This window comes from Schistosoma haematobium, chromosome 4 (genome assembly GCF_000699445.3).
Source record: "Schistosoma haematobium chromosome 4, whole genome shotgun sequence".
NCBI lineage: Eukaryota > Metazoa > Platyhelminthes > Trematoda > Strigeidida > Schistosomatidae > Schistosoma > Schistosoma haematobium.
Genome location: NC_067199.1, coordinates 31,904,135 through 31,927,327, shown reverse-complemented (window position 1 = coordinate 31,927,327; position 23,193 = coordinate 31,904,135). Strand labels below are relative to the sequence as shown.

The 23,193-nt window shown below is 33.5% G+C and overlaps 3 protein-coding genes across 4 annotated transcripts in view; 1 reads left to right on the top strand and 2 right to left on the bottom strand.

The window, feature by feature from the left end:
* Positions 1-1,238: 1,238 nt before the first annotated feature.
* Positions 1,239-1,994, bottom strand: MS3_00007864 (uncharacterized protein; the record flags this gene model as incomplete). Its single annotated transcript, XM_035732937.1, has 1 exon — positions 1,239-1,994. The coding sequence occupies one exon, from the start codon at positions 1,992-1,994 to the stop codon at positions 1,239-1,241; it is 756 nt and encodes a 251-aa protein (XP_035589923.1).
* A 2,515-nt stretch (positions 1,995-4,509) lies between these two features.
* On the top strand, positions 4,510-21,872 carry BET2_1 (Rab geranylgeranyltransferase; the record flags this gene model as incomplete). 2 transcript variants are annotated; one of them, XM_051216211.1, is made up of 5 exons in its annotated part: positions 4,510-9,185; positions 10,017-11,894; positions 18,211-18,391; positions 19,527-19,721; positions 21,751-21,872. In XM_051216211.1, exons 1-2 carry the CDS (start codon positions 8,923-8,925, stop codon positions 10,369-10,371), a joined length of 618 nt encoding a protein of 205 aa, XP_051066776.1. In that variant the 5' UTR covers positions 4,510-8,922. The 2 variants fall into 2 exon arrangements, with proteins under 2 accessions (XP_051066776.1, XP_012791777.1); XM_012936323.3 differs by lacking the exons at positions 18,211-18,391; positions 19,527-19,721; positions 21,751-21,872 and having other exon boundaries at positions 4,510-4,975; positions 8,833-9,185; positions 10,017-10,371.
* MS3_00007860 (uncharacterized protein) overlaps positions 12,450-23,193 on the bottom strand; it is a 77,182-nt gene continuing 66,438 nt past the window's right edge. Inside the window, exons 10-14 of the mRNA XM_051216208.1 lie at positions 19,608-19,667; positions 17,689-17,841; positions 16,382-16,492; positions 14,780-14,881; positions 12,450-14,059 (exon numbers count right to left, since the gene is read on the bottom strand). Coding sequence (XP_051066774.1) covers positions 13,580-14,059; positions 14,780-14,881; positions 16,382-16,492; positions 17,689-17,841; positions 19,608-19,667 — 906 coding nt within the window. The 3' untranslated portion in view covers positions 12,450-13,579. The remainder of the gene's footprint in view (positions 14,060-14,779; positions 14,882-16,381; positions 16,493-17,688; positions 17,842-19,607; positions 19,668-23,193) is intronic.

The window sequence follows — 23,193 nt, the reverse complement described above, 5'->3', positions numbered from 1 at the left end:
TAACCCATCTCTAATCCCTTTTTATTTACGTTCTACACTATTTGTCTAAAACAAAGTCAGCTGTATTCAGACTGGATAGAAGCAGTAGTCGAAGTCTCTGACAGTAACAACAACTCACCTGCATGGCGTTTGTAGCACGTATTATCAGCATTTACTTGGAGGAGCGGAGATCTGGAACAACAGCACAAATGTTAGCATCGGTGAATGCCTCGAGAAGAACCACGCGACGTAGAAGTACAACATACACATTTCAAAAATCTGTTGATGCGGTTCCAGTGCCAAAAGATAAACCTTATTACGAAGTAGTCTCATCCATCATTCTGCTTGTTCGTCTTCTTTCAGTACGTTTTCCCTTTATTGTCCTGCAATGAGAAAAACAGAGTCACGTTAATAACGTTACATGTAACTTATCTGAGAAATAAAAACTATATGAGTAATGGTCGGCACTGATAGCCTTTTCTTCCCGCTTTCTGAACATATACAGGAACTGTATATAAAACCACTTAGAAAGCAAACACTTAGTTGTCTCTAATTTTCACAATCAGTTACCCTTTAAAATTATCAGTATGCCTTCCCATGAAACTACAAAGAAGACAAAAATAAAATTTGGAAAAAGTTTATTGTGGCATTATTACTACTGATAAATGAAAAAAACATCTGATACAGAAAAATATGTTGAAAATACAACCACAAAAAGCTTCTCATAGTATACAGTTCCTGTCACATCTCCATAATAATAATATTAATTTATATTCTGAAAAATAATAATAATTACAGAATTCACGCCAGTTTACAGGCATGATCAATTTGATATAAATAATAACGTCAGACGTGCAGAACAAACATGTGATAGAAGAAAGTTTTAAGTATACTAGTTCAGTAGTTGTTTAAGTAGTACATATATAACAGCGATCCAATGCATCAGCCAGGAATTTTTAATATTTCTTAAATGGACAGCCTGTTGATTTATTAACAGAGTAATTAAGGCCAATTCGTGTGCCAGATCGAATTAATGATAATTATCTACAACTAGAGAAATTAAAACGAAAACACAGAGCACGAAAAAACAAAGCAGTAATTACCAAAATATATGAATCAGGCCTACCTAAATGCGTGTGTTATGTGACACAGTGATATACTGGTTATGTTATTCAAATTAGTTAAAGTCGCTAGGGGAGGTGTTAACATATTGACAGCAAGTGGGTGGTTTTACTAAGGGAGTTCACTAATAAAGATGGCTAAACATTTAAAGTTCCTAAAATATCACTTGTGGAATGAGATACACTTAAAGGCGCTAGACCATTCAATGCATTTTCAGAGGAGCAGTGTGCATCGATGCAGCGAACAAATAATTGGAGTGATTTTATCGTGCGGATAGATTGTGGTAGGTTATTCCAGAGTCTAGAAAACTTACAGGTGAAGTAATTCATATAAAGAGATGATTTAGGATGAGTTTGTTTCACTAGTGCCAAGGAATTACGGATGTCATAATGAGAGGTTTCTGCATATTGAATCGCGTTATCGGATGTAAACGATAGTTTATGAAGTAGTTTGAAGAAAAAGATAAGATTTAGTTTGAGTCTCCTCCCCCACAAAGGGCCTAGCCCAAGTTTATTACATCTAGAATTATAAGTTAAGGTACAATCAGCTCCAAGAATACGAAGTGTAAATCGTCTCTGTACTGATTCCAGTCTTAATTTTTTCTTTATGAGAGCACTGCTAAGAATAAACGTGCAATATTCTAGACGAGGTCGAGCACAAACTTTGTACATTAGAATACGTGACTCAGTATTGTAAAGATTTCGAGTTATGTAACCTATTAGACGTTGAGACTTAGAGGTCTGTTTTAATATATGTTCTGTAAACGACAAGTCTTGGGAATATCTGCGTCCTAAGTCTACTACTGTATGTAACCTAGATAACACTTCTCCATCGATGGTAATGTCTAGGTTGAGTGATGTATCGCCGAAGCATATCCATCCACATTTAGCCATATTAAGCTCCAGTAAGCATTTTAAGCACCACTGTGCTACCTTGTTAAGCTCCATGCTGATGCGATTTTGCATATTTTTCAGGTCGTGTGGGTAAAAAGGAATATACTGCTTTAAGATCATCTGCATATAGAAGGGGCTTACCGACACGAAAACTTTCACAAATATCATTGACAAACACTAAAAAGAGCAAAGAGCCTAAGACACTACCTTGTATTACACCAATTCTAACAGGGACAGCGTTAGACAATGAAGAGTTAATTTTAACTATTTGATGTCGATTGCTGTGAAAAGAATCAAACCAAGCAAGCAAAGGATTTTGAACCACATGGGATGCGAGTTTACCTATAAGAAGTTGGTGGCTAACCATGTCAAAGGCTTTAGAAATGTCCAGATATAGCACTAAGACTAGATATCCTTGGCTACGTAGAGAATAGACTAAATTAAAGAAGTCAAAATGACATGTCATGCAAGAACGATTTTTAAGAAATCCATGTTGAGTATCATTGATAAATTTTCCAGCAAGTAAATAGTTGGAAAGTTCATCACTTATAATTTTTTCCATAATCCTAGAAATAACTGGAGTAATATTTATTGGCCGGTAATTGTTCATGTCAGTCTTATCTCCAGATTTGTAACGAGGTATGATGTACGCGGTTTTCCAACGGTAAGGGTAAGAACCGGTTTCCATAGAGAGAGTAAACAGCTTTAGAAGAGGAAGTGGAATATCTGGACCACCATATTTGTAGAGAAATGATTTCGTATATTCCGAGCCATCTTTTTTAACATAAAGAAGACTTCGCAGAGATGTGTTAAAGAAACTAGCGTCTTACACATTGATGATTCCTGCGAAAAATTCTTGAATTTTCTCTCTGGCAGCATTGCTTACCACTTACTATCGCTCGCCATATTCCTCAAAACCTGTTTTGTGCATTTTTCGGCTTCTCTGAATCTGTCATACTGTTTCCTTTGCCTAGGAATTGAAATTGTTGTGTTATTACGGAACAACGTGAAACATACTTATATAAGTTATTTGTTGAGAGTTGAGATTTCTTAGTCTTCACATCAACAACAGTAACCTGCTTACCTGTTCCACCCCTAATACTTTCCACTACTCCGTCCATTGATTATTATTGCGACATCACCAGCCAAAAACATCTTCGAACGACAACCTTCTAAAACATGGATCACAAACCATCAATGAGCAACTTGAATGATTTTATAACATGTCATTTTTTTACTACTATAAGTACACCTGTCTTCCTACTATAATCTTGTACTTTTGCCTATTATGTATGGTGACTGATTCTATTTCATTGTGATAATCGACCTAAATTACCTTGATTGGTTTGGCATTTTCGTATAAACATGTTACTCAACGTACAAAGTTACGTGGAACACTAGTTGACAGTTCAGAAAATTAAACGTTAAAAGTCACATGTTACTTAAGGTTCACACTGTTTTTGATTCATTGTTAGACCTTGTGGCTTACGCTGAGGATGTCACAGGTATTCGGAGTTTGACAACGCTTTAACCAGTAACACATTTTATGAATCGTACCCACCAAATGAAATTCAAAAGACAGAAGCGGGGAAGTTCGAAGATATATTTGATAGGCTATCAATATATCGAGGATCGTCTGATCTAATCTGGTTAGTGATTGCAGGGGATATTGAGCACGGCGTTCCCACTCGTGATCTGGTGCGGATGCATGACCGAGCGCCTTCAGCTAGGTGAGTCCGCTAAAACTAATGGGTCAGCATCCAATGTTGGAGACTTACAGAGCTATTTATTTTGGCGATTTATTTACCGCTACAACGCTTACGACCAAGTGCACACTGAAACACCATAAATATGAATTTAAACCTCGTGTTCTTCAGTAATTTACTTTCGTCATGAACGTAATGGGTATGGATATTCCGAGAAGGGATAAAATTACCGTCTTATACTCTTTGTAATTCATCTTTAGCACACTACCGAATTCAGTTCAGCTTCCGAAACGCCTGTTCAGTACTAAAGGCTGAGACGTTTCGCTTATGTCGACTGAGATATCTATTGAACATTAAGTGCTACGAACAGTACTAAGTAATTCTGAAACAAAACAAACCGTTAATACTTTCAATAGCACTTTGCCAACTGCACGAATTATTACTAACATTTATGGTGAGAGCTTAAAACTTGCCGGTTAGTTGACATTTCGCCTTAAATTTCGTGTAATATAGCGATCATAACAAACTCCGCGTATCTAAAACTGTTAAGTTATTCTTATTGCGTTGTTTTCTAGACCTTATAAAGTTTCAAACAAAATGTGAGGTTCAGTAGAGTAACTGGTATCCCAGATCAATTTACGGTGCAACAATCTACCCAACGTGTCCTTAACAGAAAAAAACTTGATTAATGTTTTTCTCACTGATTTTGTGATTTCACTGTAGCAAAAGACTACTTAAATATGAGAACACTTGATATTCATGTAACCCAACAGACGTCCAACGAACCCACAGTAATTGAAATGCGGGATGGCCGCCTCATACCAAGCTGTTCAAGGTCGTTGGAATGAAACGGCGGTCGACTTTGAATGGGCCTGACTTTATCATTCTCCCCTTAACATTCGAGTAATGGCTCACCCCATTGTTGACGAAAGTCTTGGGAAAGATTACCCAAAAGAACTGTTGTTAAAAAAGCATTTGAAGTTCTTAGTTAGATGCAAAAGTGAGAATGACAGCACTTTAGACTATTGCAGAATGTCTGGAATCTACTGGGTTCTTACTGCTCTTGACTTGCTCGATGCGCTGTCAGAAGTAGATGAAAATGAAATAGTTGACTTTGTACTAAGTTGTCAGAAAACGTGTGGCGGTTTCGCTCCGTGCCCCAAACATGATGCACATCTGCTCTCAACTTTAAGCGCTATCCAAATACTTGCAATGTATGATTGCTTAAACAGAGTGAATGTTGAGGCCGTGTGTGCATTTGTTTCCAAATTACAGGTGAGGTGTGTACAAATCTAGAAATTTCCTTTAATGCTCGTATTTGTTACGTTTACGTTCTTCAGCACTGCCTCAATGAGGCATCATATATTTATGATGTTTATAAGAAAGCGTTCTAACACTCTATTCCTCTGGCACTATTTTGTGATTTGCTGGATCCATAAAAAAATTATGTGCGGCTAAAAATCTCATGGCTTTCAAAAGGAACGGATATACCTGATATTAAGGGTTATGTAAACAGAGTTATCTCACGTCGTAATTTGAAGAAATGCATTTTATCTTTCTAAATTTTAAACTAGCCGTTCAATGAGTTGTGTTGTTTAAAATAGCACGTTTTCTTGCAAGACTTATTAAAGGCTTGAACGGATATGTATTTCAGAGTTAGCAGCGCTTACTTACGCTTGTTACTCCTTGTGGGGCATAGGCCGCCAACTAGGATTCTCCAACCAACCCAGTCCTGGGTTCTTTCCAATTACTCCCCTGTGTTATTCATCCTTCCTATGTCTGCCTCCAGCTCTAAATACACTATGTTCTTTGATCTCTACCTTCTGATTTCAGGATTTCAACTTGGATCTTGCCTTGCGATATAGCTAGACGACTTCCGCAATGTATATCCTGCCCGTCTACTTATTTATTTATTTAAACACGAGTATAGGTACGATAAGGCTCCAAATACATATGCGCCACATCTCGTCATTCGATTTGTATGAGGGGTGGGGTACTGTCCGGATACCCGAACGGGATCGGGTGATCTTCTTAGGTGGCCACTCCCCAAGCATTTGACCTATAAGTCTAGTCCTACCCATCTCCGGCGTCTTTTCCTAATTTCCTTTTCAGCTGGGAGCTGGTATGTTTTCTGCCACAGTTGGTTATTTCTGATGGCATCTGGATAATGGATCTTCAGTATCTTGTGTAGACAACTGGTCATATATATCTGTACTGTTTTATGATGATCGTGACAGTTCTGCAAGTTTCAGTTTCGCACAATAGAGGTCTTGACGTTTGTACTAAATATTCTGACTTTGGCGTAAGCTGACAGTTGTTTCGAGTTCCATGTATTCTTCAGTTGTAGGAATGCTGCCCTTGCTCTGCCAATTCTTGCCTTGACATCTGCATCAGATCCTCATTGTTCATCGATGACGCTACCCAAGTACATAAAACTTACCACTTCCAGAGCTTATTTATCAAGTGTGGTTTCGTTGGTGTTCATTGTATTGTATTTTAAGACGTCATTTTTCCTTCGTGAATATTGAGGCTCACTACTGCAGGGGCTGCTGCTACATTGTCTGTCCCACCTACATTTGTTGGTGTGTAGAGGATGGAAAAGTTAGGTCATCTGCGAAGTGAAGATCGTCTAGTTGCATCCAAGCTGTCCACTGTATTCCGTGCTTACCCTCAGATGTGGAGGTTTTCATAATCTGTTTGATTACCAGAAGAAAAAGGAAGGGAGAGAGTAAGCAGCCTTGACTGACACCGGTTTTCACTCGGAATGCATCTCTCCATGCACAACTTTGCAGTGTACACCGTCGCATGAATTTCGTGTCATATTGACGATCTTCCCAGGCACACTATAGCGTAGAATAAGGTCCCATACGGTTCTATCTACACTGTCAAATGCTTTTTCATAGTCAAGGAAGTTGTTCATTGACGAGTTCCATTCAAATAATTGTTCGACAATGATCCCTAGTGTCGCAGTTCGGTCTGTTCACTACCGTTTCACACAGAATGGAACCTGTTAATCTCGAAGTTGGGCGTCTATTTAATCTTTCATCCGGTCCAGCAACACTGTTGGAGACTTTTCCTGATACTGATAGTATTGTGATGCCTATGTAGTTCTCACACTTGTTGAGATCCCCTTTCTTTGGTATCTGGATGGAGTATACTTCTTTCCAGTCTTTTCGTACATGCCAGGATATTTGAGATGCGTTTCTCCCTCATTGAATGCAAATTGTTGCTTCAGGACTGCACCAACACCTGAACTAAAGATTGGGAGTGAAGTAATCGAACGCGTTGAAAACCTCACTTATCTTGGAAGTCTGATCATCCCTAATAGGTTGGTGTCTGACGGAATCCCTGCACGGATTTAAAATGCTTTGTCTGACTTTCACCAACCACCTATGGCAAAGGCGAGATGTCCGTATATCAATTGAAGGATGAGTATACTGTGCGGTAGTTCCTTCTGTTCTGCTTTACGGTTGCGAAACGTGGCCATTAAGGTTAGAGGACGCTCGTAATTTATATTTAATCACAGGTGTTTTGGAAATTGTCACTCGCATCTGCTGGGATCACCGGGTAAGTAATAGTGAGGTTAGACGCAAGGTATTAGGCAATGATGGTAAATCAATTGATGAGTTTGTGAATCTTCATCGACTGTGATGGTTGAGCCACGTATTACGTATGCCCAACCACCGACTACCACGGCGAGTAGTGCTTACTAGTGTTGAAGACGGATGAAAGTTAGGGGTGACCAAACCAAAGCGTGTCATCGGTCTATAAAGTCACTAACTTCTGGTTTGAGCCATGTTGGTAGATGCAAAGTGCTTGGTTGGGGTCTGCGCGACTATCTTAACCAGTGGTTGGAGACTCTGGGAGACATAACTCAGAATCTATCACAATAACGTGGGTGTATACACTCTTTGTTTCCTCTTAACCCGGGAGATTATAATTACATTATACCTTTTTTTCTACAAGGTAATTCATTCTTCCTGTATAATATCCTTTTATGCAGTCTTTTTTATGTATAACTACCATTGAAGTAACTACTATGAATTTTGTATTCATCTTGTTGTGCTAATGATGTATGGTAACTTGGACCGATGCATATGTGCCTGATCCTACGTTGTAAATGATTGACTGACTGTTCTTCCTCTCCAGTCTTCCCGAAGAGAGTGTGGAGGACCTTTGTAGTTACTTCTATGTCTAACTTCAGCTGGTATGCTGTTTGACAGTACAATAATATTATCTGGAAAGTCTATTCACTTCAGATATTCCTTTAACAGAAAAGCAGTAAGTGGCTTAATAATGGAACTAAAGCGTACGATGTTGTCAATAGTGCAAAGCTAAGTACGATCTTGTAGCATTTCACCTCTACTTGTGATAACTTGTGAGTCTATCCTGTCTTGTAGATACTTTCCAAGCACATTGGTCATAATGAGTGTAAATTGAAATCAAACTTTCCTGGTGTTAATTGGAATAATCCTATATTTACCATCTGATAAATGACGAGGCAGCATCTTAGTTGGAAGTTCAGAAACGATTTGTAGCCCTCATATGTTGTAGGACTTTTTTATTTCCTTTGACATGTAATTCCACACATAATTAGTAGATCGGTGTTTTCGGTTTTTTCATTAATATAATAACTCTGTTAGTCACCTAGAAGCTATGTGTACAAGTGACCGGAATGTCAACACTGTAGGACAGGATTTTTGTGATTAGTAAATTCTTGCTCTCTTCATTAATTACTAATATCACAATTACATGAATTTCAAGCTCTAAAATATCATCGTTAACTATTTCACATATGATTATAGTGAAGGAAAATTGGGGTTGTCTATTTGGATGAAGCTAATGTCACTAAAATCCATTGTATTAACTAAAATTTATCATGATTTAGTTCGTCTAACAAGTAAAGAGTTGGTTTTAAGGAACAAGCTAGGGATTTGATACTGTTCTTTCCATCTTTCTTAATCCAACTGTGCTTTTAGTCATTGGCATACTCATTGCTTACCCTTCATCTCTCTGTTTGGCGAATGAGCTTTTTGACTGTATAAGGAGTATTGTTTTTAGAAAAATTGGATGCATCTAGCCATTTGCATCATAACTTTGTGTGTTAATAAATGTCCTTTATGTTTTGACAGCAACCAGATGGAAGTTTCGCTGGAGATATTTGGGGGGAAATTGACACTCGGTTTTCATTTTGTGCCGTTGCTACACTGCATATAGTTGGAATGCTTTCCAAAAATACTATCGACATCGAAGCTTGTGCTTCATACCTTGAAAAGTGTCAAAATTTAGATGGATGTTTTGGAACTCGACCTGGGAGTGAATCTCATGCAGGTCAAGCATATTGTGTCGTGGGAGCTCTGGCTATACTTCGTCAACTACATCGATTAAATATAGACCGTGCTGCTTGGTGGCTAGCCGAACGTCAACTTCCTAGCGGAGGTTTAAATGGAAGACCGGAAAAACATCCTGATGTGTGCTACTCATGGTAAGCTTAGCAGTACTTTTACTTGAATGAATTGTTATCCATTTATGCTTTGTACAATATTTCGAGGTACTTATGGGATGTGTATTTCAAATTTTCAGCTGTGAATCTTATGTAAAGTATCTACTCATTACATATATTAGGGGGATAAACGGTTAGACAGATGTATAGGATAATATATAATTGCTCTTAATAGTACTTATTTGTGCAGTCTTCATTGGAACTACTCAATTGTTGTAATACACATATTTACAAAAAATATGTCAAATTTATGGACACCAGGTTTTATTTTAGTATTTCTTTTGAATTAGCTAATCGTAATGTCACTCGTCAAGCATGGACTGCACTCTGGTTTCAGTTATATTACTTCTATAAGAGGTTATGATATTATTTGGCCGTCCAAACTGAAGTTAGATGGAATGCGAATCTGAAACCTGTTGTCAACTGCTGTAACCTGTAAATTACAACCTCACTGTTTCATAATATCAAAGGTCACAAAAGTGTAAATTAATATAGGAACAGTCGGATTTTCGGGTTATGTTATATCATTTGACAGAGAAGTGGCTTATGAAATACACAATCAATTTCCTCATTTTACAAAACAAATGGAGTAAATCTAGAATAGTTTAATGATACTCCAAATGTCGATGTTTCATAGAGTTAAGAGCGTTTCGGAATATCATACAAATCCGTACTGATGCAATGGAAGACAGTTATTTCTCGCCATTTTGTCTGAGTTCGGTTTCTTGCTAATCTTTACGTCAGTTTTGTTTGCGTTTGCAGTACCAAATTTCGTATCATATCAGGCTCATTTTTGTACTTGATATTTTCTAGGTGGACTGTAGCTACTCTTACTATATTTGGTCGTTTGACATGGATTAACCAGACTGACCTTACTCGGTTCATTTTGGCTTCTCAGGATGACCAGACTGGCGGTATAGCAGATAAACCTGGAAATATTCCTGACCCATTCCATACTTTATTTGGTCTTGCTGGTCTCTCTTTATTAGCCCAGGTCGACTCATATTTCTCCTCACCAAGGAAAATGGAAAATGGAGTAAGTGGTGTAGAAGATCCAGCCTTTGTCGCTTTACAAATGGCTAGAAATAATTTGAAGACTATTAATCCAGTATTATGTATGCCCCAATACATAATAGATCGATTGCAGCTCAAATTTCAACTACTGTAAATATTTTCTACCTACTGCAGACTTATGTTGTATTTTGTTTTTTCCACTGGCTCTAAACATTTCATCCTACTACGTGGAGCTTATAATCGTTGTTCTTAACAAAATTGTGGTTCAAGTGTACTGCTGATCAAAGTGTTTTGGAATCAGTACTTTAATATATTGTAATGCGTACTTCTGACATCCTCAACATCAATCTGTTTGTGGTCTTTCGTTATCTATACAGTCCCTGTGATGTTCTTTTAAAACATACCTCTTGTAACAAAATTTTCAAAACAAAGATTTTGTATTTTCTCTTGTTTTTAATTAAAACCAGCTAAGCACTTCAATTAAAGTTAACAGAAAACCATCAGTAGTCGTGTATGTATGACCAAGTATCCCCGTGTGTATGCTTCGTGATAGTATTACTACTGATGGAATAGGATTTTTTAGGCAATTAGTCGAATATATCATAGTCTTTAAATTTTGAATGTTCTGGATTAGCTTACAATAAAGTGAAACATGGTTCTGTATATATTTAAAATTTGTTGATACAGAAACTTCCAATAAATCAAATATATTTATACGGATAAGAAACTCCAGTTTTTAACTGATTGGGAAATTGCATGCAATTCAAAGAATTTGTTAATATATTTCTTTATTGAACATCATGGAAACGTTTTCTGAGGATTGGATTTATTGTTTATCTTTAGCAGTTTTTAATGCTCCTAAATAATCGACACATTTTTCAAACTGTTTTCTTCACTGGTAAATGTGGAAGCATAAGTGCTCCCAGCTTTTCAATGGTTGTCCGACATGTTTCGGTTCGTGATCTCAATAAAATTCAACAATCCCCACAACCCCCATATTGTTATTTTCTCACTATTGTACAAATCAATCCTTCAGTAATTCCATGGAAATTATCTAAAGTGCATTTTAGGATTTGTAACGGATTCTTAGTGTCACGTGATGTAGACTTTTCTTTTTCAAACTATACTATATAGTTTTGTTTTTGACTTACAATATGTATTTGATTCTATCGTATTTATTCACACGAAATTATAAATTAGTCATATCACTGTTTAAGATTCACTTCGAGCTTCTTCCGAAATTCGGTATGCTTTTATTATGAGCTTGTAAGAGTAAGAAGCATTCACCAGAATTAGAATGTTGAGACGTGAGGGAAGGATCTCAGACGTAAGTTGCTACAATTCTATATATTTAAGGGATTCGTTTGACATCCAACAGTATAAACTGCTTTGTTGTCTATATGATTGGTGAAGTGGTGGCTTATTGGTTCAATTTTCGGCAAATAATTTCCAGATTCGAAATCCTCCCAGTCTATTTCGGTTTGGGCATCTGGGTATTATCATTAACCTTCACGCAGTGTGGCTCATATTCAAGTACCTGGAGAAGAAGGTAATTCAATTAACTTTAACTACACGACCATCGATAGTAAGGTGACTGGTTTTTTATGGATTTATCCGGCCTAACTCAAATATCCCAACGCTGTCCGACGATGAAAATGCTAATTTTATAGCTTCAAGGTACCCACTTTAATTAAATATAATAATGAATAATATAATACAGTAAATAATTTCAAATGACTATATATCCCTGAAGGTTTAGGAAAATGAGAGAAGGTTAACGACATTTATACGATAAATTCATTGCTATAAATGTATTTTCGCATATTAAATTTATATTAACATAAATCTCACATTTAGTTAGATGAACTGCGATACAATACAGAAAGAGTTCTCACCATAATTTCATGTCAGCTTGTTAGCAAAAAAGTATTAAAAAGCCATTTTATAGTTTGTAACTCCTCAGCAGTGTGTACTCATTGGCTCATAAGACATGGAATAGACGGCTTTTTTTATTTTCGATGTGAAGGATAGGTTCAGATAATTGATTTGTAATTCACTAGATCATACTTCATTCATTTTACGAATCAAAGTGACTGAGTCATTCACGAAATAGCGAAGGTAAATGACTGAGTATCTACCATTACTCTATACTTTTAATAATAGACTCTAATCCTAACAACTTATCAGCTCATATTACCTATAAACATACAAAAATACGATTAGTATCAAATTCTTATTGGACCACTGATTTATTTGTTTGTTAAGTTTTGAACAATGAGGCTGTACATTAAAGAGAGAGAAAAAAGAAAGCTAAATAAACAGTGTCTAAATGCTAAAGATGTTTTATTTATTTTGTTTTTAAAAAGGGAACTATGATCACTCTTTGTCAATTACGTTTATTCACTTATATGTTTCTGAAACAATGGACCTGATGAGAATAGAGTCTATATTAGTAATAATAATAATCACAATATCATTTTAAGTTGATTTATGTTATACATTGTTTAAATATTTATATATGTATCATTAAACAATAGTCTCCTTTCCAAATGAAACTTTATCAACATTGATTAATTTCCATTGAAACTATAAATATACAGTTGAAATCAGATCTCAGCAGTAAACAATAAATTTATGAAAAAGAAATATGTAAACTTGAGGGTACAGTAATACAAATTGATAGTAATCCAAGATAAGAGAAAATATCTATAATTGAAAGGTTAATTAGTATTATTCAGTAGGAAAAAAGTAACAAACAAATTGGCGCCAATTTTTAGTATATTGTCCACTTCATGTAAGAAATATATATATATATATATAACTGTTTGAGATAAAAAATACCAGAGGCCTCAATATTTTAGGTTAGATTCTCCCACCAAGAGTATATCTTTAGTAATCAAATAATTATAATACTGTTATTGATCACAAACTTCATGTTTTATATAGAAAGAAAAAATTTTTATGTACGTACAATAAGATAGAAACAGCGATTTCTCTAATATCTCAAAAAAATGCTCTGTTACTGAAATCTGATTGAATATTTGTGTTGATAATTATAATTGCTATTAACAGGATTGATCATATTTGTAAGGAAATTTATAAATAATGAAATAGTGTTGGTCGTCATCATAAATGATAGAAGATCACGTAAAAAAAGTAACAATTTACTTAGTTTAACTTCTTTTCTAATTAATACAGAGATCTTAAAGGTGTATGTTTGTACGCAATTTGTTAGTTTCAGTCGAAAAGCATGGGTTCTATTTAAATTATACATTTGATATTATGATTCTATCATTGCTTAAATTTAGAGAATTAAAAAAAAAATTAACTGATAGGATGATTGAAATGTTGAAAGATGTTGATCATTTATATCTATCTGATGAATTATGTATAGTTGGAGGGAATTTATCTTGGTTTTTAAGTTGTCCTGAAGAACGATTCATGTTTATAAGGCAAGGATGCTCAGAATTGGTTATCATTCTTGCTCTCATACCTAAAGGAGAAACAGGACGTGGTGAATATGATGACTGAATATTTGGATGTAATGATTGTCTACTACATGAATGTTGATGTTGATTTTCTGAGTAACGTGGATCGCCTCGTGGGAAAACTGATGGAGAAGAACTAGCAGTTAAAAGACTTCGTGTAGAACTGGCTGTTGGGACATGTATTGATGATGACGATTGTGAAAGATAATCAAAAGATGATTTCGGTTGTAAATTCAAATTTATCATATTATTACTTGAACGGTTGGAATTAATACTTAGTTGAGTGCGTAGACTAATCAGTTGGTGAACTCTACTAAGTGCCATGTGGTAATCGGTTAGTAGTTGTCTTCCGTACTAGAAAAAAAAGATAGTGATATATACATACATATGAATATCACACCAAAACATCGTAGATTAAAAGTTGGACGAATATATGACTAGATTTATTACTGAAAGCGCCTTAATTAATATTAGTCATTTCGTACGAACATATAGTTGTGCCTATCTGTTTATCACACTGCTCCTATACATTCGAGTTCTCGAATTGGTTACTTCGTGGTAATCACTGTCGTGTTGTCAAGACCATAGTATCGATCAAATTTGTCATGTGATCGCTAGTCTAAGGGAGTAGAAAGTCATAGTATTTTTGTTACCATTTATAATGAGAGCTTAATGGAAAGTTGATATTTATCATGGGCTGAAATCAACTGGAGTAATTGATGGCGATGGACCTAAAGTCCCGAGCCTCGATACCGGTCAATGGTGTTCATTGCTGGTATTCTATACTGATAGGAAATAGCTGTCCAGGGTTTCTTGAATTTCAGTGATGCTACAACTGATGTTAGTCCATGTATTATATTAATTTCAAGCACAGCAATCGCCACAAATCCCTGTCCTAATGAAGTATAGTTTTCATAATGTCTGAATTTTCTGCTGAAAATCAAATAAACTTAAAAGAGAAAATGCTGATAAAAACAACTTTTGATGAGGATTTAGGAAAGCCGACTGATTAAGTCATAAAGTAACAAATCCACTTCTCATTAATTTTTTAAATTCATATACTAACCCACTTACTTTAGCAACACGTAGTCGACTAACCCAATGACGTAATGCTTTCTCATCTGTTGCACAGAAGCAAAACACATGTGTCGAAGAAGGATCTTGTGCAGAATAGGGCTGAAATAGGAAACAATTTACACAATATCAAAAAATTTCGTTTGCTATGAATTAAAACAGAAGTCACATTGTTGACATTTAATCTTTAGAGATTATAAGTATTTACTTATATGACTAAAGCGAATCATGCTAAATGATAAATAATTACATTTGATTATCAGTTGAATTATTCCTCGCTTGTTAAAAAAGATTTAGATGTACTGAAATACTATCATATTTATATTATTTGTAAGAATTCGTTATCTAAAAACGTCTCCTACTTTAAATGTCTTCAAAGATATCTTTCCATTGAGTTCATAATTATCAATGAATGAGTGAAACGGGTTAAGTTACCAATGAGTCTTTGTCATACTAGATTCATTATCAAGTTAAGATTGAAATTTATGGTCTGTAATATCAAATCATGTCATTAGGCGATGCTAAAACTGTCCACTGAGTAATGATATCTTAAAACCAACCTATGGGAAAAAGGTTTGCTTTTGGTATAATTAATAATAGGTGATGCTAACACTGTATCGAATTTATAGGTCGCAATAGTAGAAATATTACAAAATCATCATGATTAGTATGAAATTTCACAATCACTGGATCTCATTTAATAGCTCATATCGATTTTTTTCATCCAGAGGTACATACATGTGATCTGTGCGTGATGTTACGTATTCGATTGTATGAATTTGTACAGCATTTACTTACGCTTTCTTGGGTGTAAATAGAAGATGGCTACATTTTGCAGGAGATTTGAATTTGAATTCATTAAAAAAGCAAGAACGTAGAAGTTTTATGGTAGATAGTATGTATGGAACTATGATTTTGCTCTCAATTTTTTCCTCTCATTAGTCATTATCCAATTCATATTGGTTATTGAAGTCTTAAGCTCCCCGTAAAAGTATTTTAACTACTAAGTGTTTGAAAATGGTAGACACGATGTTCTGGACATAGGTTTCATGTAGTTTGTTACTCGTCGGAAAGGAGTTACTGTAATCTTGAGAGAATTGATGCCTCCTGAAGAATTCAATCACGTATCACTCAGCGTCATAGAATTAGGTGTTGCTTCAAGTCTCCTAACATCATAGGATAGTAGGGGTGGTACCGAGTTACTTAGACTAGTTGCCACAGCGCAACGTGGTCACTATTTGTTCGCCACCCAAAGGATAAAACAAACATATTATTGATAACTACTCATTGATCATATATCATATATATATATATATATATATATACAACTGAATTCAAACAAGCATGTTAATGAAGCAACGTTTGACTTTTTTGACTGCCGCTCATAATCTCATTTATATTAAAAGAACTTAATTATATTTAAAACTATCATTAACGTTAGCAGACCAATTATCTATCATGACTTTTCGTAAAAATTAGAGCAGTTCTACACAAAAAGTTAACAATTCAAGTATGTAAAATGATTTATTTTTGGTTAACAAGTCATCATACCGATAGGTCATTTATAAAAAGAAATAAAACAAACTAAATTAGAATTCTCACCTTGAAGGCGAAACCGTGTGGAGTAGGTGCACGCATCCGTGACCAACCTCCTGTAGTTGTATAAAGTTTTAAAGGTCCATCCAAAACCAGAATACGAATAAGATCTGTAGACTGTTATTTAAAGGTGCAAATAAAATAATATATATGTATTATGGTAGTGATTAAAGCTGAGTGAACGGTTGTATCATGACTGGATTATTAACAAAACCTGAATGTGAATTCAAATGTTTAACATCTATGTAAATGTAAATTAGTGACCTACGTACACTGGTAATGAAAATATTTTCAGTGAATAACAGAATTTACATCGGAGTGTTAGAATGTTGAACATTATCAAAAGAATCCCCTTGGCCTATGATCTATGTTAGTTGGTATAAATATGATATAGTTATATTAACTATCTCATAGGATATAATACTCTTGGTGGAATATAGAATTCATGTCATTCTGTTTCACAGTCACAGACGTTGTCAAGGAATTATTCGTCATTGGAAAATAACTAAACTTTTTAATTCAAGATTGTATATGTTTTTTCTTAGAAATTAATGAAAATTTATACTAACTGGTCTCAATAACAGTGAGTGTTCAAGAGAATTAGAGTTATTAAAACTATTATTCAGTATTTATAATGACGGAAGTATGAATAATACTTTGGTAATGAACAATATAATCTTAATTGTAATCCGAATGCTTGTGATAGCATAATACATTGGTCAAATCATCAATCACTATGCCCCTGTTATTAATGGTAAATAAATAAAATGAAATAATTTCGTTTGATTACTGCTTCATAGCCTAAAAATATCTTGCATGATAACCAGAATTGAATTCACTTGTTTGTTTCTTAATTTATGAAACAAATATGTTTACAGAATCACAAACTGATAGTCGAGAAACAATCTACCCAATATTCAATTTATCTGACATTATAAAGTCAAATTTTGGTAATGACACCTACAATGAGTATATTACTTTGTTTCATATGTTAACAATTATTACTAATGTATTACATCAATGACACTATCCATATTGAAACTGTTATTATTTTGACTTTTTGCCATATATCTTGTTAATCTCATATTAATTTTCTGATACGGTGTACTACCTTAAAACGATCTACATTTCTGCCAGATTCTATATTGATATTTATCTGCTAACTGTATAGATAGTGTCTATTAGCCGTATGTTTCAAGAGTTACACCTTGAAAATATGAGATGTTCAGTCAATATAGAGATACATTCTTATTATGTTCTATTAGTTTAAAAAAATTGACAAAATATTTAGAACATTCATAATCTGTACTTACTGAGAAAGACTTTTTATTCTTATTTGAAGTGTACAAACCGGAACTTCTTAAAACACATAAACGACGTGACCATGATTTATCACCAGGTTTACGTATAAACAAATAATCACGCCATTCTGGAAAACCACTGGTATCAATATTATTCAACATTGTCTAACAAAAAATATATAAAAACATTAATAAAATAGTTAAAAATAATCCTTGATATCAATTTCCTGCTAATAATCGTTTGAAATGTTAGATCGGATGTTTTGACAAAAAGGTTAATCATCATTTGGTTTTTGTTTATATCACCAGCTAAAGTTGCGTTAGTTTTAAAAAAAACGGTAGACTTGATTGTAATATCATTGGAAAAGTATATATATACGCTGTCAGTTTCTAATTTCGATTACTAGACTGTCCTAATCTTACACTTCTGTTATCAATGACTACTATGGATTACTTTTGTAAATAAATGTAAATACATTCGATGCGCTTACGGAACAGTTGGGTCACTTTTTCTCCTGTTCTTATTATTTTCAGCTTTTCTTATTCACGCTGCTCTCTATGCTGATTCAACACCCAAAGTAATTCGATGCTACACGTTAACCGTTACAATAGTCAATTACATAGATTAATAACAAACATAGTGATAACACAAAGTAAAGCACTTGAATGAATCTGTTCAAGAAATACTTTGATAGTAACTATCAAGAACTTTAAGGTAAATGGCATCAATCTTTCCATATTTTTGAATCAATTTTTGTAAGTAATCAAAACGAATAATTAGTTTAAAACTGCTTTCGAACTATCAATAGGATAAGAAAAGTAGTATAAAATACCCACTTTTCTTATTAAAATGAGGTTATAAACTATTCAGCCTTTGATAGTGGAATAAAATAAAAAAACTCGAGAGTTTCATTTAATTTCATATATGAACTGGGGTTAACTAATCACTAGTTTTGTTTAGTGTACGTGAATAAACGTCAACAGACCAACAAATTTTACTAATCTCCATAATCCATTTGTAGAAACAATAAACAGATCTCGAATAGTGACTGACGGTGTTATGTATTACTAAAGTTTTGTAAAGAAATGATGACTGTAGAAGTTCAACCGTGCATACAGAGTGAGTCAGTTACCGAACTATAACCCTAGATAACTGTCACACGCTATTGAGAATAATGAGAAACTGTGAATCAATGAGTCCTAAGTTCTTGCCCGAAAATTAAGTACTTGATACAAAACTCGAATGTTCAATGGCTAATCTCTGACGAGTTTATAAATGAACTGTTGTGCAACCTCATATCGAGAACACCTATCAAGTACTCCTTGGATATCAAAGATTCTGTAACTGATCTAAGCCCATGATAAAAACCATTTCGAAGTATAATATATTCAGTTTCTTTTATTTATTATTCACTCAGTACCTATGCTTTACTAATAGCAAAATTAAAATTCCTAACATTTAACTCACATTTCAGTGTTTAGCAATTGTTATCAATTTTTACTTTACCAGACAAAAGACATTAAGAACTAATACGACTTTTATTTAGTCATGGTAAGGTCGTTTGGAAGATGATTTTTCTTAAGCAACCTACAATCACTTAACTAATCCAACAGTCGATTAGTGCAGAGGGATCATTTTGTGCTGACCTAGAAACAATTGTCACTAGATTGTCAAAATTAAGTTCCCAGTATATCTTATGTTTTGGCTTTAAAATTATATATTACTGTTTCACGACCTCATAGATAATAATAATTTATCGACATATATATATATATATATATGATACAGCTAAAAATTTTCAGAATATAGACTAAATTTTCATTCTAGTTTTTGTCTTTGTTTATACTAGGTTAAAAAAAAGCCAATCGATTATATTCATTTGTCTATGAATTCGGTTTTTGCACAGAGATATGGCAAACTAAACACTTACTTGAATAGCTTCTGCACTATGAAAAGCTTGTTTTGTAGTGGTTTCTTCACCAATCCAATACTTGATAAAGGAAGAAAAAGAGAAAGAAAAGATTTTTTTTAAAACACGACACAGGTAATCTAGATTATTGTCAAAAATATCATACAAACAACTGTGTTCTAGTTAAGAGTGAAAAAATAATGTAAACTTAACTTCATACAATCTGATAGTTATTTGAAGTAATATGAGACTAGTGAGAGAAGAATAAAAGGTAAACTGATTAGTCAAGTTAGAAAAATGCAAGCAACTCAATACTATGAAATATTTAGCCCTATAACAAGAAGAACCTCAACACGTATACGTTGATAAAAATTAAAATATGGAGCTAAGGTCTGTGAAGATTTTTACAAAAATAGTCGTAAATGATTAAATATTTCTATTTTAGTTTAGTACCACTAATTAATCAAACATAAATTTTTATGCTTGACTTTGAGAAATACTTTGTCTAGTGTAAATGTTAATGACAGTCGTGACAAAAGTCGATGGATAAAGACTTAAAACTTCAAATTATTGGCAACAAACAAAAACGGAACTTTGGATTAATTTAGTGATATTTTCTATGTATATAAGGATGTTGAATAATTACTAAATACACTTTCCTTGTCTATAAACTCAATACTTATTCTGGTTTATAGGAAATATGATTTAGCTTAAGGAACCTAGGAATATCAGAATGTAAATAATACAGATGTGAAATGATTCCAATGCATTTTTAAACTGTATATAATTCATCATCACGACTATTATATCATGAATGTTTCTCACAAAAGTGAATTGAATGTTAACAATAATCATCATCCCAAAAAAATTTTATGAACTCTAATTAGAATAACTATTCGTTAATATACTCATTGATAGCAATAGTAATCAATTAACCCTACTGTCAAAATGTCCATACCTATCGTATTTCTCATATTGATTAGTACTAATAGCAACAAATAGCTAAATAATCTACTGACAAGATTCTTATTGCGAGATTTCAAGATACTACGTTTAACTCCATATAGATTCGTAGTGGCGCACTATTGAATGACCTCAACCACCGATAAATAGCTATATATTACACTCTAGTCTGTAATAGTTCACTCGTTTATATATCGAAGAAAACACTTAAATAAGCACTGTTTATAAAGATTACTAGGCAGTTTAAATAATAGGAGTTGAGTAAAGAAATCTCTTCATCATGTCTTTATAATATTTCATAAAATTTACTGGTATTTGTAGAAAATAATTCATCATATAATGAAAATTTCCATTCTCCATGATCCTGTCATCTTTTCTCAGAAATACACAAATGTGTTCGTTATAAGTAGATAAGATGAATAAATCACCCATCAATAAAGGTTTGTCTTTAGAAAAAGAACAAAATGGTAGTATTTTCCTATATTAAAGAAGTAGATTGATTGAAACGTTAATACACGGTAAAATAACACTACATGAATATTAAAATAATTTTTAAAGATCTGTTTCTGCTATGTATTTAATAATATATCTGTACTAAATAAATCATATTTAGAATATTAGATGATTCTGAATACTTTTGATGATGTGATTTAGAGTTAACGAATATTGTATTCGTAATTCTATTGATCAGTTAGTATTTATTGAGTTGATGATACTAGGAAATAACCAAAATTTGCAGTCGATCATCAGTAGGATCATAAACAGAATTATTTGATCTCTTAGTAACTCATAGTCATGATCTGACAAATTTTCAAATACCAGTCTAAAATATTAACAACCCTGTTCTGTTCAGTTTATATGTAAATAATGATTTTTGATTTGATTATATTTCTGACTGATGATTATTGAACAGATTTTATAGATACTGGGTTTTCTAATAACTGACCTATAGTTATTTCAGTTACGAGTTGTTATGACATGAAACACAATTTACCAGTCAGTAAAAAAAAAGCAAATTGAAGAAGACATGAATAGATGGATGTAAAAATTAGAAATTGTATAAGCCGTCTACAACGATGTATGGAAATAGTTGCCTAGATTACAATATTTATAAAGTTGGATAGTTGTAAATATAAATTATGTTTTAATTAATTCACAATGATTTTTTTTCACATATTCCCTTTATTGAACTATATTGCAGTTTTCCAACCCAACTACTGGCATTAAATGATTTGTGAAAGCTCTGAATCTAGTTTTTACACTAATTTGGAACCTGTCAACAAAGTGTATGTGAATTCACAAGGAAGCGGATGATTCATTTTAGATTCACACTTACGTACAGTTACATTTTACATTGGATCCAACATTATCGACTTTTTTACCTCTTTAAGTTTTTTTATAACCCGAACTATCTTTTTGTCTAAATCCAACAGTTGATGTCATAATCAACTGAAACTTCAAATATATATAGAAAGTATTATGTTTCGAATTTACATTATTACTTCACGAAAGTTCTAATATAAAAGGTTTTGTATGGTATAATCATGAATAAACTAGTCAGATAATTTACATTCATAATAACCTTGTAAATGTAGCCTAAAATAAAATGATCATCTAAATAGTTTACAATATTAGAAACATGCAGATACATTTTTTTGATTATTGATATCTATGTATCGATAATCAATAAGTTAATGGATTTTAGAGTTCAGTTCACTGTATGAATGTTTATAAATACAACTCTGTTGTTTTGTTTTACATGTTTATTGATAGAATGTATTGTATGACCATCAGTTATATCCAGCGTAATAGGGACAATATAAATTTTTATTCAGCTCTAATTACCAAATTATGTTAAAATATTATTTTATTAACGTTGAATTTTATTGTGAAACTGTTGGGGAAATCCAGAAAACTACTCAAAAAAGCCAACAAAGGCTGTAGAAATGCTGAGAAGCATCTTATTCAACCAACATTCAATGGAAGGTTTGACAGAAACATCTAGAAGTTGAATAGTCACATGTCAAGTTTCCGATTGGATGATTACCTATACTGTTATTATGTTTAGTGGCGCTCCAGAATTTTCTGGGAACCCAGGACCATCTAAAATACCATAAAAACCGTAGATTTTTTGTACGCAAACGAACCTTTGGAGTAAGGCGTTTCTTCCATATTTCGCGCCTTTTCTCTCGTGTTCAAGTTGCTGTGCAGAATCTAGCCTGGGGGTTACTATAAGTGCTTAGGAACCGAATTTAGAGTTCAATTAAAAGACTTATCAGAATCTTCAAAGTTTTTATTTTTTTTATGTTGATACTTAGAACTGTATTTGGTTAATTTCTGCGTCTATACTCATCTGCAGATGTATGACGAGTTTTGGATAAGATGAAAAGCAAATACAACGTAAATTCTACTGCTAACCACCTTCACGAGTATAACTAACCTTGCTAAATAAAATCTCGTTTAGTATTCGATTGAAATGATTTAAATCTAAGTATTTTTAGATTCTCATCATAAGAATCATTTGAATAATCAGAGTGTTAAACTGTCTGTACATTGTTTCTATGTTTATAAGGTTACCTGTGTACTATTAAAGATGAAAACAACTGGTCTAGCTCTTGCTTATTTTAATTATAAATCAACGGTG